The sequence below is a fragment of the Mobula hypostoma genome, chromosome 4 (assembly GCF_963921235.1).
Source record: "Mobula hypostoma chromosome 4, sMobHyp1.1, whole genome shotgun sequence".
Taxonomy (NCBI): Eukaryota; Metazoa; Chordata; class Chondrichthyes; order Myliobatiformes; family Myliobatidae; genus Mobula; species Mobula hypostoma.
Window position 1 is genome coordinate 153516832 of NC_086100.1, and position 16309 is coordinate 153533140.

Sequence of the window (16309 nt, forward strand, 5' to 3'; positions counted from 1 at the left end):
ACCTTTCACCTATCATCCCATTCCACAAATCTGTTTTTCTTCATCATCTTTTAGTCCTCTGCCAAACCAAACCTCTTGTGTCATTAGTAATTATTTTCATAAAACATTAATTTTTTTGTTAATTAACTATCTGCATACATTTTCCCCACAGATGTGATTAGTTTATGTTCATCACATAACCTAATGCTGACGCTGTTTTCCCTGCTCCCAGACAGTTACCATCTATCTCGTCAATCGTTCATTCTTACTATGGCTTGCCTCAAGTCAGTGTCTCTGATTGCAACAAAATGATGTATTCCTGTAAAATGCTTTTCCCATGTAGAGGTGACTATTTTACTCTGCCTGAAGCTTTCATGACTTATAAACAGTAAATTGTGCCAGTGAATGGAGAATGAGAAATGATTTAAACAGATTATTGTGTACCAATTGGAGTTAATAAGAAAGACTCTAGTCAGAGTTTTATGCTATTTGTAGGGTGCAATTATCACAGTAAGACTTAAAAGTATTGTTTTGGTAAAAGCAATGTATTTCACCCCAAGACATTCAATATATGTATTTAATAAATTCCCTATTTTCATTACTTAAATCCCACATGGTCATAGACTGCTTGTTCAAAGGTAGAAGAGAGTGAACGCACAGTGGAATGTTTACTTGCTGATGTGCAAGGACTGAGAGAGAAGGTATCAAAGAAGAAACAGTTATGCACAGTGATTCAAGGTAAGAACTTCTTGTATCATAAGCAATTATTTTTATAGAACAGTACAAGTCCTCCTGGGTTGTGGCAGGGTTCCATTCCTGTGAGCTATTTGTAAACAAGCGATTCACAACTTGTGGGAACAGAGTTCCCAACCAACAGAAAATTGCCTATAGTCTTGCAGCAGCTGGCAAATCCACCCTGCCAGTAACTCAAATGCTTGCTCATAAATCCAGGCGGTACATTAGTCAGGCATTGGTAAGCTGGAGTGAATCTGTACCAATATTACAGTCATTACAGGACACTAATATTTTAAAGTGGGAACTAGAGTAAATTTAATAAACCAACTTGATGGTCTTCAGGATCAGAAACTAATTATTGAAATTGTGTTATTATAGAAGAGGTATAGAATAATGTTCTCTAATTATAAGTTATTCATATTAGGTTTTCAGATAGTTCAAATGTTTCAAAGAATGCATGCATTGTTACATACAATTTAAAAGCAACTACAGATAATTACTGTACTTTCAGTAACAACCCATGAATGCTATCCACAAAGATATTGTTGGACGTTAGACTGCTTGTGATGTTCATTGGACCAAAGCAAAAACTGTAGAAGGGTCTCAGCCTGAAACGTCAACTCTTTATTCATTTCCATCGATGCTGCCTAAACTGCTGAGTTCCTCCAGCATTTTGTGTGTGTTGCTTTGGATTCCCAGCATTTGCAGATTTTCTTGTAATTATAATTTGCAAAAACTGTAAATGCTGGCAGTACTCAGGAGATAAAATAGGACCTGTGGGGAGAGGAAAGGTATTTGTTGATTCAGTTCCGATCTGGGTCCTTGATGTAAAACATTAATTCAGTTTCTCTCCTACAGTTGCAGATAGAGCTGCTTAATTTCTTCCAGCAATTTGTTTTTGTTTTGGATTTCAAAGTCTGCAGGTTTTTTGCTCCTTAGAGCATTTAATGAGGTTGATTATAACAAAAATATAAAAATATTAATCATTTAATAACCTATCTTTGCATTCATCCAGTGTGACCTCATTTGAGATAAGCTAACCGATCAAAACTAAAATGACATTGTAATGACTAATTTCAGCAGATTGAGAAATATCAGACAGGTTCCTTTTGATCCACATTTAGGAAGCTTTCCTAATGATCCATGCATAATTTAGATGGGTTGACATAAATCATTAATATGCATTTGCTTAGTTTTAAAGAGGGGCCATTTCACGAAGGTGCTCAGAAGGGTACCAGGCATGATTCCAAATTTTTAAGTGATGAGGTGAAAGATGATTAGAAATACAACAAGTCAGTAAAAGAACATTTTGCATTTTAACACACACACTACCAAAATTCCAATGTCCACATATATAATTTATATTTACCTTTCTAATTACATCCTACTACCTGTAAAGGTACTGATGTAATAGCATCTTAACATGTTTTCGTAGAAAATTTCCATTTTACATGGCAATGTAGAAATTTATAATGTAAGTGTAAGATAATGTTTGGTGTAATATGTAGCCATTACTTGAAAACAAGCCAAAACCATTGAGAGACAGAGTATGAGAATTGACATTGTACAACACACTTCTAAACTGAGTTCCAAGTCGAAAACAAGTATGTTCGATCATACATTACAAAACCAGCAAAGACAAGCAATCTTAATAACTGACAAAACTAAATTAGCGATATATAGAAATAAGAATAACCAAAGTAATTAAATATAATTAATGAAATAAACATTCCAATTAGCATTACTAAGCAAAGTTAGAGGTCAACAAAAAAAAAATTCACCTGCTCACCCTCTCTCAACGACACTAAATTGACCAAGACAAAATACATAACTATACTCATTTGCTTCTACCATGTCCTAACCCACATGACAAGTTACCCATGATAGACATGCAACTCAAAATACAATACAAACAGACAGAAAATAGGTAAATGACTCCTACGTCCCAGCCCCTAATTATTACGCTATAATACTTAGAACTACATAATGCTAAAAATAGGAGATGTGAAATCTATAAGGATAAACATTTTAACATTTATGCAAAATGTGTATCTTCCTTTTTTAATGTTCCAGCTAAGTCATGTAACAGTCATCCAGGCCAGAGGTTACCAGCGGTTAGACCAGTACAGAGTGATATTTACCACCACTCTCTGTCAAGTCAGTAAGTCCCAGTCAAAGTCATAGAAACATAGAAAATAGGTGCAGGAGTAGGCCATTTAGCCCTTCGAGCCTGCACCGCCATTCAGTATGATCATGGCTGATCATCCAACTCAGAACCCTGTACCTGCCTTCTCTCCATACCCCCTGATCCCTTTAGCCACAAGAGCCATATCTAACTCCCGCTTAAATATAGCCAATGAACTGGCCTCAACTGTTGTTCAGTCATGAAGCTTCTAGAGCTGTAGCGTCTTGTAGAAGACCGATCTTGGTAAAAGGCTTGTCCAGACAGCTGGTCTTGGTGTTCATGCAGACCTGCCACACAAATCCTCTTCTGTCTAGAATGATTTGAATGATCCACGAATTTCAAGGTGTTGTGTCATTGACTATAAGTATAATGTCTCCTGGGAAGAAATTATATTTTATACCTAACCACTTCTGACATTCCTGTAATTGTGGGTAAGTACTAGTTTGACATGTATTGGATTTGCTTCCATCTACAATGAGTGTAAGTGTCTTCTTTTTCGAATTCTTCTGTTGATAAGGATGGTGAGGTCTTCAGAAGCAACAGGTGGTTAGGTATTAGTGCTTCCAAATCATTGGGATTGGAGGATGCCTTAGTAACTGGATGACCATTGTTCACAGAGGACTGTGTGGAAACTCTCTTCGTCAAGATCTGGTGGAATTGAGATCATTTCACTCAGACATGATCAATCCCATGCTCCTCCATGATGTGAACTAGCCAGCGGGTTAAAAATCCACTTAATTCCTTTCTGAAGAAGGACATCACTGATCCGTGAATGATTCCACTTCTCGATGGCTTCTCGCAACTCACACTCATTAACAACAAAGTTTGTTGCATTATCAGGGTGCAGTTCACGAACCTGTCCTCGTTTTGCTATGAAGCATCGAAGTCCATCAGCAAAGGAATCTGTCTAAAGAAGATGCCATTTCAATGTGAATAGCTCATATAGCTAGACAGGTAAATATGACTCATTACCTCTTCACTGTACTCATTCTGCTCATCACCTCAAAAGGTCTAAAGTAGTCCACTCCTACACTGGAAATCTTTCTTTGGCTAAACCCGATGATCTCCATTTCAGCCTTTCTGAGCTCCTCCACTGAGAGACAACCTCTCCAAGTAATATCTTTGTTGTTATTCATCCAATTCAGACTGAATAACAGCGATGTTCAGTTGCTTCCTCTTCTGGCTAAGAAACTAGAGCAGGTTCTTAAATCTAAGAAGCCAAGCAACTGTCTCCCTTAAACGGGTTCAAGACAAGAAGTGATGGATTATTTGTGTTACTGCATCCATCTGCTCTTCAATCAGCATGGCATTCATTGTAACACTTCTCTTGACTTCTGAATCGTATAGCAGGAGTTCTCCAGAACAGCTGGGATTCACAGCCCATTCCCTTTCAGGCTGAAGAAGATATTGAGGCCCTGATAACTGTGTCATTCTTCTGGAATGCTTTCACCCTCAACCTTCTAGAGGCCACATCTGCCGAGTTGCTTGGAGTGTTTATATACCTCCATTGAAATGCTTGTAAGACCTTAAGAATTTCTGAAACTCTGTTCGCAACGCATGTTCAGAACCTGGAAGTTTCATTCTTGATGTACTTCAGCACAGAAGTACAATCAGTTCAAAAAGCTGAGTCATGAAGCTGCATGTGCAACACCTTCCTCCACAATGTATTAATACGGCTTTCCTTCATAGCAGCGGTGAGCTCCATATGAGGCATGGAACTAACCTAGATTTTCCCATGATAAAAAGCACTGTGCACCTGAGAGAGAGAGAGCATGTGTTGTGCAGCACTGCTCCATAGCCATCTTCACTTGCATCTATAAAGTGATGTAACTGCGCAGTAGCTTCTCCAAAATCCAGAGGCTTCAAACATCTTAACAACCTAAATTCTTCCAACTGGCAGAGTTCTTCCAGCCAGCCTGTCCACTCATGAACTGATTTTGCCATCGTGTCATCTCAGGCAAGCTTTCTTACAAAGATCTTGTAGGATCTTCATATCAGGTAGCACTTAAAGGATCATGGATGGAACTAACTGTGGAGAGGGTCCCCCTTCTGGTGAGCAGTCTGTCTTGGATCATGATCTTAAGCTTGAAAGTATCAGACTGAATGCACTATTGCACTCCCAGTACTCTATCCACCAAATGTACATCTTGATCCAGACCTAATTCCTTCATGTCTTTCAGTCCTTGCTCTTTTGGTATCAGAGCTAGCACACTACATCTGCTGCTTATCCACTTCGTGAGTAGCACAAATGGATACAAGATCATGATAGAGAGATACTGCTTCTTCCTTAAAGGATGCTAAACATAGGCAGTCATCAACATTATTGTCTTTCAATAAAATCAACAACATTAGTAAAATAATCTTAAGCTTGTGCCTTTCTTGCAGTTCACAGACCACTGCTCTCCATTTGTTCTTAAGCTTATACGACAATCGACATATAAGCAGGCATATCCAACTCACTCATGTACTGCACTTCTTCCATAGCATTGCACCAGCCTCTAAGAAAAAGTGTAGATTGGAAGTGCTTTCATGCCTTCAGATTTGATAGATACCCAAGAAAGAACCTTGTGCATGTCGACGGATGCAATTTTCTGTTCATTACCAAAATGTTCTATAGTAAAGTCTTTTTGCCTTTACATATCTTTTCTTAGGGTAGACATGCTGGCAACTTCTGAGAAGTTCTTTAGCGCAATCCCTAGAGTGCTGTTCAAAGAAATAGTGGCAGTCAGTATGGCCATCATTTTGGCCTTCAATACTGTTTTCAAAAGTCTTCATGAATGCATGATACTGCAATGGATCACCATTGAAGATTTGAATCTGCCCTTTAGGCAAAGATGAAAGGCACTGTTGTTGTGCCAATAAGGTTTTTATTTAATTTTGCTTCCTCATAATAACAATAATACTGTTTTGACCTCTCATCTGAAACAAGAGTGTTTCCATGCTGTAAGTGAGTGTCCCCATGAGCCCTTCAAGCTGTGGAATATGACATAGATTCAGAGAGCCTCATTAGTGCAGACCGAGAGTAAACACCCTGAGCTACGTCTTGGGGGTCTAGCTCATGTTTCACAGATACTTGAGGAACAAATGAATCAACATTGATATTGAGTATTTGTTTTTCTCTGGCCTTTTCAATATAAGAACTCACACCACAGAACAGTCCTGTTGGAGCACTTTTAGCACTCAGCACAAAGCCTTTAACACATTAACTTTGGCCACCTGTGCAGCAATTTCTTCCTCCAATTTAAGCTGTTCTTTCCTTCTCTGTAGCAATTAATCGTTCCTCTTGCTCCTCCAGCGCATTTTTATCCTTCAATAATTGTCGACGTGCCATTAATGCAACCAAACTAGCCTCTGTTTTAATATTTGCAGAGGAGTTAATAGATACAGATTTTCTTCCTGCAACAGAAGCTCAAGCAGTGACATTTGATTTTGTGTCACTCGGGCTTACATCATCTTGTGGATCCTGTGCTATATGCGTAGTCAAAACATGCCTTGGAATTTGAGAAATTGATAGAAGTAGAGATCCATATTCACTTGTTGCAGCAACTTGACCTTCAAAGTAACATTTTTGGATTAACCATTGTTTAACATCCTCTATGAATGACATACAATGGCTAACAATGCTTGAAAAACATTTGTTTTGCTTTCCCTGTTCGTCCTCAGGAAGTAATGAGATTAACGTGATGTTGCTTAGCAACAGCTTCACAAAGATTAGTCAAATCCTCAAAACGAGATTGCACATGTAAGGCATTTCCCTTATTTCTCACAACCGCTACCCACTAAAGCTTTCCAAATAAGTTTAATTTCTCTTTTGCAAGTTTTGACTTCAAGGTTACTAACGTCAGTTCCATGCTTTGATTCACTCATGTTACTTTCTGCTTACTGCACAACCTGCTCTTTGTTTGTCCACAGTACATTTACAAAATGCACTGGCAACATTCCATTCAATAAGTGTTGACAACGAACTGTCAGCACATCCACAGTGCTTAAACCAAACGAACAGCATTCAATTCAAATGTTCGCAACTGTTTCAGGATTTCATTAAAACAAAGCGATGAACCCTCAGGCAAACGGCATACAATTGAGCAACAGTTCCCAATGGACAGGCATTCAGAACTGTGTTCCAATCACAAATACACAGTATGAATCAACAAAAGGTTGCACACAACCCTACTGCAAGCTTCTCAATGTTGCGATTCCAATTTCACCAACAGGTCAAAGGCGATGCTTTTCCTTTTTTGTGTTAATAAAATATAGCGGTTACTTGAAAAGAAACCAAAACCACTGAGAGACTGAATACAGGAGTTGACATTTTATGATGCACTTCCAAAATAACTGAGTTCGAAGTCAAGAAAAAATATATTCTATCCTTTATTATGAAGCCAGCAAAGACAAATGATCCTATAGTGATAAACTAACAAAACTAAATTAGTGATACAGCGAAATAAGAATAACTAACATATTTGAATATAATTAATGAAATAAGTTTTCCAATTAGTGTAACTAAGCAAAATTAGTGGTCAACAGGAAATATCATTCCCCGGCTCACCCTCTCTCAACTAGGCTAGACTAAGACAAAGTGAGAATACTTAACTATGGTCATTTGCTTCTACTATACCACAACCCACGTGACAAATTACCCATAATATACAATGCAATTCAAAATACAATACAGCTAGATAGAAAATAGATACATGGCTCCTAATTCATATAAAAGCTGATTTCTAGTTTTGAATTTTCATTTTTAAGAACACATTTTTGCACAATTGTTATTTTTCTATTCATTTAAAAAAATGCTGGGGATCTTTACAGTGCAGTGCAACTCCTGAAGCTACAATATTAATGTGACTTTTGTCTGATAGACCACAATGTACAGAAGCACTTATGCATAGTAACCTTTTATTTTGTTTTTAAATATAGATGAAAAGAAATCTGACCATATAGAGAAAAATGAATACTTAGCAGAGGCTTTGAAGGCAGCTTTTCCTCAGTCAAAACTTTTACAATCCATGTCAATTACAAGAAGTGGTCAAGTTCTTCCAGTTCATTGCAACAGTGAAGTTGATCAATTGAATTTAAAGGATACTGTCGCACAGGATTCATCAAAAAACACCCACACATCACCCGCAGAAAAGGCTAATGCTTCTGGGATTACATGTAAACGGAAGGCAAAGAACTGCCACAATCGCCCCAGTTGGAGTAAAAAACGGAAAGCAGTTTTGTCTCAGACCAGAAGGTCATCACATAGAGACAGTGAGGGCAGTGAAACAGAATTGGTGATCAGACAAACTGAATCAGAGAATGAAGAAGAACTGGATGATTATGTGAATGATATCACGTCAACAGCTTCACCAACTTTTTGAACATTTCTGGCCTGAAAATTGATAAGCCATTTTTATTCAACAAAAGCAAAGTGCCAAATCTTTGTAATACATTTTGAAAAGGATGCTATATTTGAAAAGCATGCTATGGTATGGATGCAGGAGAAGCACATGGTTTTGTTTTCATCATGGTGATTCCTTCAGCTTTGTTTGAGATGTCTGACAGCTAATACCGGAGACGTTAACAAAAATTTTAATGTTTTGCAGAAACAGCAACAAAGATTGAGGAACAGTTTGGAATACAGTAATGTTTTTTCATGATTATTGCCTAAAGAGATTAAATCTCTCCAGTTCTTAACTTTTGAAAAGAGTTCTTTTTCTGTTTTTTTTTGTGTGTGTTTCAACCACTTTGACACCGGTTTTTGTATTGTGCACTTCAGCTAACTTGGAATAACCTTCCTCTATAAGATGGAACACCTAACATCTTGGCAGCCATCTAAGATGGGTAGTTCCCTGGGAACACAAGACAATAGCATGCAGTTGATACTGGGTAAAATTCATGCTCATGAGTCTAGAAACAAGTTACAGATCAGAAGATTTGGCAGATAATTGAAGCAATCTGTAAACAATTTATTTTGTATGAAGTAACATTATTTATTGAAAATAAAAATAATGTTATCTTGTGTTGATTAATTACAAAATGGGCATTGTTTGATACTGATTTGACAAATCTTTCAAAGTCTAAGAAAGGTTGCAGATAGAAAGTGATGTTTTGAAGTTGGATTTTTGAATGTTCTTTCGAAGTGAAGCTCATTCTAATTCATTCAAAGGAGTATAAGTTACTTGGACAGAACCATAACCTGTTTAAAATCAACACCAAGCCAAAGGGGAAGCGAGGACCAAAAGTGAATGAGATGGTTAGAAAGCACATTTTAGCAGTAAAAACTTTTAGAGATGGAATTCTAGAGCTCAGACTTAGCTGGTTGGAGACTGTTGAATTGTCAGTTGACAAGCAACTGGAAGATCCAGATGAAGATAGGATTACAGTATTCTCTGCAATAGTACTGGGGAGGTTGCAGAGATAAGTTAAAGCCATGTAGAAATTGGACATGAGATTGATACTTAAACCAAAGTTTCATTGTTACAGAAAAAGGCAGTTTATGCCAACGTGCTCTGTGCACAGAATAGACTATTTTGCCATATCTTGTGTTATTTGATGAAGGTTTTAGCTTGTCTGTAACTTGACACCATTTTTACAGTTCAAATACCTTTGTACCCTTGCAGCTAAGCTGTATACATAAATATTTAAATTGCCTCAGAATCCACAGCCATTTTGGGGATAGAGTTCTGAAATTCCAATAAGCTCTGCAAGAAATTTTTCTGGAAATCTCAATCTTAATATTAATCTTTTAGAAATGTGTCCTATGCTTTGGAATACTCCCATGAGAACAAATTACCAAAGCATTCAATTGGTTAAATCTAAACATTCTCTAACTTTGATTAGATCATCCCTTCTAATCTGAAGGAAAAAAATTGTTTATGCAACATATCATTCCATGACAAAATATTTTTTCTTGTGAATCTGAGTATATCCAATTATTATATTGCTGAGGGATGGCATGCAGGCAGCATTTCATGTGAGGGTAAATTAAAATATCTCTACATTTACATTACAACTTTTCTGAGATAAGCCCAGATTTCCATATGCCTTTTTAATTACCTTTTCTGTTGATGCAGTACTTCTAAGGGGTGTGTCCACAGACACATCAATCCCTTTGCTCCCTGATGGCTTTGAGTCACTTTATCTTTCTTGTATCGCCAAGCACTTGAACTACTAAACTATAACTTTTAGTTTATCCTTGGCTGTCAAAATTCTTGCTTGTATTTGTGAAGTTAGTTTGATAACTTTATCATCCAAAAAAACTTGGATGTGGGGGAGCAACTCACTATATCTTTCCTATACCACTGTTATATGGCGTAGACTAGTTACCATAATAGATGCCTAAGGGAACTACCTGTTAAATCGAGAATGCTTTCCCACCCAAAGAACTAACAACCTGCCCATATTAGTTAATTATGGAAGGTAAAATTAAGGTCATGTGTCTCACCAAGTTATGCCTTGAATCTAAGCAGAGAAACAGGTTGACCAAGTTAGTGATGACTAACCTTTCAACACCAAACCTATTATCCCATTTTATATTCTCCCCACAGCTCCTAAATTCTGCCATTCACCTTCACATTAGAGGCAATTTACAGTAACCAATTAGCCTACTATGTGGGAAGAAACCCACAGTCACAGGAAGAACGTGCAAACTTATTACAGACAGGGATGAACCCAGGTCTCTGCAGCTGCAAGGTAGTGCTGCTGTTAACTCCACTGTAACTAAAATTCACTTGTGTCGGCAAACAGATTTTGCAAATGGTGAGAGCTTACCAGAAATTACCCTGAACTATGCAAAAAAATGTATTCTCACCCAAAAATCCTTAAGAAAATTCTATGTTCACATTGAGTTCTCCAATTTCACATTTGCCCTGATCCTAAAGTTAAATGTATATAGTTATGCCATTGACGTGCCTTCCTGTAAATGTTACTGCTGTTGAAAATATACTGTATTAATGCAAAACCCAAGTGCGCAATCTTCACAAAAATTAAAAAATATATATTCTTTAACTTGTGTATTTAACTATTTACTTGTTCAATTTGTAGTTAATTTACACTGGGCATTTAAAAAAAATCTTTTCACGTCTTAATGGTGCTGAAGTACCATTAAGTCTTCTCCAGTCCGTTCAACACCATCCGCCCTGCTCTGCTGGGGGAGAAGCTGACAGTGATGCAGGTGGATGCTTCCCTAGTATCATGGATTCTTGATTACCTGACTGGCAGACCACAGTACGTGTGCTTGCAACACTGTGTGTTGGACGGAGTGATCAACAGCACTGGGGCTCTACAGGGGACTGTCTTGTCTCCCTCTTACTTCACCATTTACACCTCGGACTTCAACTACTGCACAGAGTCTTGTCATCTTCAGAAGTTTTCGGATGACTCTGCCATAGTTGGATGCATCAGCAAGGGAGATGAGGCTGAGTACAGGGCTATGGTAGGAAACTTTGTCACATGGTGTGAGCAGAATTATCTGCAGCTTAATGTGAAAAAGACTAAGGAGCTGGTGGTAGACCTGAGGAGAGCTAAGGTACCGGTGACCCCTGTTTCCATCCAGGGGGTCAGTGTGGACATGGTGGAGGATTACAAATACCTGGGAATATGAATTGACAATAAACTGGACTGGTCAAAGAACACTGAGGCTGTCTACAAGAAGGGTCAGAGCCGTCTCTATTTCCTGAGGAGACTGAGGTCCTTTAACATCTGCCGAACGATGCTGAGGATGTTCTACGAGTCTGTAACCAGTGCGATCATGTTTGCTGTTGTGTGCTGGGGCAGCAGGCTGAGGGTGGTAGACACCAACAGAATCAACAAATTCATTCGTAAGGCCAGTGATGTTGTGGGGTTGGAACTGGACTCTCTCACGGTGGTGTCTGAAAAGAGGATGCTGTCTAAGTTGCATGCCATCTTGGTCCATGTCCCCCATCCACTACATAATGTACTGGGTGGGCACAGGAGTACATTCAGCCAGAGACTCATTCCACCGAGATGCAGCACAGAGCGTCATAGGAGGTCATTCCTGCCTGTGGCCATCAAACTTTACAACTCCTCGCTTAGAGGGTCAGACACCCTGAGCCAATAGGCTGGTCCTGGACTTATTTCATAATTTACTGGCATAATTTACATATTACTATTTAACTATTTATGGTTTTATTACTATTTATTATACATGGAGCAACTGTAACGAAAACCAATTTCCCCCGGGATTAATAAAGTATGACTATGACTATAAGTAGAGATTTCCCTGTTCTCAAATGATTTTACTGTGGTAAAAACCTGCCATTGAATGTAACACCTCTCTTACCCTTGGGTTTCAAGGCAATCCTTACATTATGATTTTACTTGGTGTGATTTGCATCCATATTTCTGCTTGGACAATATACTATTTAAAGCTCATTATACTCTGCACAGATACATTTAGGGACAAATAATAGTTTTTCATTGCAAGACAAAAATTAGTGCAATGTTACATTTCATATTACTGGAAACACTAGAGATGCCAAGACTATCAGAAGTGTAGCTAACTCATTGGATTTAAAATTGTATTTCTGCTGGAAAAAGAGCTGAGTTCCTGAAAAGGGCTACTGAAAATGTTGGGACCTATAAAATCGAGAGAAATTTCAAATCACCTTTTAAGAAAATTAAGTGGCCAGAAGCATTTATCCTTTGTATTGTATTTTAGCACTTGCAAAATCTTTGACAAGGACAATTTTATTGTTGTGGGTTTGTCAAGCACATAAAAGCTAATTGAGAAACACACCAAGTTTAACTCGTTTTGACAACTTCAATTCTTGGAAGAGTTTCTAAAGACTGCCTCAATTCTACACCTGATGGTGGTTTTAATTCATTTAATCCAATCTACCCTATTAAAGAGTTGATAATAATAAAAGCTCTATCGGGTCTAATTTTGACAAACCATTTCAAAGTACCGTAGGCCATGTAAATGCAAGGAAGAACTATAAAAGGGACATAAACATATGACTCTCAGGTGCAATTCAATATAGGAATTGAATCTGCAAAGAAAGCCCTATTTTCTAAATAGTGAGAGGACAGTGAAAATACAAAGTATTCAGGTATACAAGTGTAAAAGAGAGGTGAGAATGGATATCTGACCACTGGAAAAACAATGCTGGAGAGGTAGTAATGAAGGACAACAAAATCAATCTTCATTGTGGAAGACATTAGCAGTATGGTGTGAAGTCACCATAACTAGAGAGAAGGTTCTTGGGGAAACAAAGTGGATAAGTCATCTGGACCAAATGGTATATACACCAGAGTTCTGGAAGAGGTGGCTGAAGAGATCTGAAAGTCTGGAAAATTGCAAACATCACATCACTCCACTCTTCAAGAAGGGAGAGGGGCAGAAGGAAACTATAGACAGGAGTCTAATCTCAGTGGTTGGATGGATGTTGGAGTCAATTATTAAGGATGAGGTTTGAAAGTGCTTAGAGGCACATGATATAATAGGCCGCAGTCAGCATGATTTCCTCAAGGGAAAACCTTGCCTGCCAGATCTGTTGGATAGACAAAGGAGAATTGGTTGATTTTGTGTACTGTTTTTCAGAAGGTCTTTGACAAGGTGCCACACAAGGCTGCTTAACAAGCTATGAGCCCATGGTATTATGGAAAAGATTCTAATATGAATGAATCAGTGGCTGACTGACAGGGGGGAAAAGAGTGGGAATAAAAGGAACCTTTTCTGGCTGGTGACTCGTGATATTCCACAGGAATCTATGTTAGGATTGCTTTTTACGTTATATGTCAATGATTTGGATGATGGAATTGATGGCTTTGTTGCAAAGTTTGCAGATGATATGAAGATAGGTGGAGGGCAAGTAGTTTTGAGGAAGTTGAAAGTCTACAGAAGGACAGTACGATTAGGAGAATGGGCAAAGAAATGGCCGATAGAATAGTGTCAGGATATGTATGGTCATGCATTTTGGCAGAAGAAATGAAAGGGTTGACTACTTTCTAAATGGAGGGAAAATACAAACAATCCTTGTGCAGGATTCTTTAAAGGTCAATTTGCAGGTTGAGTCTGGTGAGGAAGGCAAACGTAATGTTAGCATTCATTTCAAGAGGACTAGTATATAAAAACAAGGATGTAATTTTGAGACTTTAAAGCGCTGCTGAGGCCTCACTTGGAGTACTGTGAGAAAGTTGGGCCCTTTATCTTAGAAAGGATGTGCTGAAACGAGAGGGTTCAAAGGAGATTGAATGGCTTGTCATATGAAGAGCATTTGATGACTCCGGGCCTATATTCATTAGAATTCAGAAGAATGAGGGGTGACCTCATTGAAACCTATTGAATAGTGACAAGCTTTGATAGAGTGGATGTAGAGAGGATGTTTCCAATGGTGGGGAGGGAGGGGTTCTATGACCAGAGGATACAGCCTTTTAGAACAGAAATGAGGAATTTCTTTAGCCAGAGATGAATCTGTGGAATTCTTTGCCACAGGCAGCGGTGGAGGCCAAGTCTTTACCTATGTAAGGCAGAGGTTGATAGATTCTTGACTGGTCAGGGCATGACAGAATACATGGAGAAGGCAGGAGATTGGGGCTGAAAAGACAATTGTATCAGCCATGATGAAGTAGTGGAGCAGACTCAATGGGCCAAATGGCCTAATTCTGCTCCTATATCTTATGATCTAAGACTAGGCACAATGACGAAAAGTTGTATTAACTTTATTTGTAATTCTTTGAAGTTAGTTGGATCACCCTGGAACCATCTTGAAAGATTTAAGGTGATTAAGGAGTCTGATAAAAACAGAGAAGCCATATCCTTAGTTGGAAAATTTTGTCCAAGGAGTACTTTGATATAGTACAAATCTGTAATCCAAAATGGCAGAATACTGTGGAGATTATGATCTATCAAAATTTAAAACTAACATTGGTTTGGACAAAATTTAAAATGACCTAATTAGTATTTTAAACAGTGCATACGGTGCATTGGCTTTCATCAATGAAACTGTGCTCAATTCTGGTCGCCTCACTACCAGAAGGACATGGAAACCATAGAAAGGGTGCAGAGGAGATTTACAAGGATGTTGCCTGGATTGGGGAGCATGCCTTATGAGAATAAGTTGAGTGAACTCGGCTTTTACTCCTTGGAGCGACGAGGATAAGAGGTGTACAAGATAATGAGAAGCATTGATCGTGTGAATAGTCAGAGGCTTTTTCCCAGGGCTGAAGTGGCTAGAACAAGATGGCATAGTTTTCTTTCTTTTTAAATCTTTTTATTGAGTAAGTATACAAAAAAGGTAAGCCATATAAACATTAATACAATGTTAAAGTATAATAAAATTCCAAAAGATAACAATACCAAAAAGAAAATACTACAAACAATGTAATTTAAGCATAAGAAACCAAGATAACATAATAGTATACTAGATTTTATATATATCAATGGAAAAAAAGAAAAAAAAAACCCCAAAAAAAAACCCACCGTGCAACTAACTAAAAGCAAAGCAAAGCAATGGGCTAACTTGAAACCAAACAGAGTTAAACTTAAAATCACGTCCTCAATCCCGACCTCCATTAAAACAGTGAAGAGAAAACAAGAAGGGTAAATATTACATTAAATGAAAATATCGAATAAAAGGTCCCCAAATCTGTTCAAATTTAAATGAAGAATCATAAAGGTTACTTCTAATTTTCTCCAGATTCAAACATAAAATCGTCTGAGAAAACCAAAAAAAGGTAGTTGGAGCATTAAGCTCTTTCCAATGTTGTAAAATACATCTTTTCGCCATTAAAGTAAGAAATGCAATCATTCTACGGGCTGAAGGGGAAAGATTACTAGAAATTTTAGGTAGTCCAAAGATAGCAGTAATAGGGTGAGGAGAGATATCTATATTTAATACCTTAGAAATAATATTGAAAATATCTCTCCAAAAAGTTTCCAAAGTAGGGCAAGACCAAAACATATGAGTTAAAGAGGCTATCTGCCCCGAACATCTATCACAGAAAGGATTAATATACGAGTAAAAACGCGCTAACTTATCTTTGGACATATGTGCTCTATGAACCACTTTAAATTGAATTAGGGAATGTTTAGCACAAATAGAGGAAGTATTAACTAATTGTAAAATCTGCCCCCAATCATCCACAGAAATGGTAAGCCCCAATTCCTGTTCCCAATCTACCCTAATCTTATCAAATGGAGCTTTCCTAAGTTTCATAATAATATTATAAATCATAGCCGATGCACCTTTCTGACATGGATTAAGGTTAATTATCGAATCTAAAATATATATAGGAGGAAGCATTGGAAAGGAAGTAAGTATAGTACTTAGGAAATTTCTAACTTGTAAATATCTAAAAAAATGTATTCTTGATAAGTTATATTTGTTAGATAATTGTTCAAAAGACATAAGGGAACCATCTAAAAATAAATCCAAAAACCGTAAAATACCCTTAGTCTTCCAA

General features: G+C 37.7%; 1 protein-coding gene across 1 annotated transcript in view; it reads left to right on the forward strand.

The window, feature by feature from the left end:
- The window catches only part of abraxas1 (abraxas 1, BRCA1 A complex subunit), a 42815-nt gene extending 31613 nt beyond the window's left edge, over positions 1-11202 (forward strand). The window contains exons 8-9 of the mRNA XM_063046746.1: positions 603-717; positions 7820-11202. Of these exons, the coding sequence (XP_062902816.1) occupies positions 603-717; positions 7820-8262 (558 nt within the window). The 3' untranslated portion in view covers positions 8263-11202. The remainder of the gene's footprint in view (positions 1-602; positions 718-7819) is intronic.
- Positions 11203-16309: the final 5107 nt, after the last annotated feature.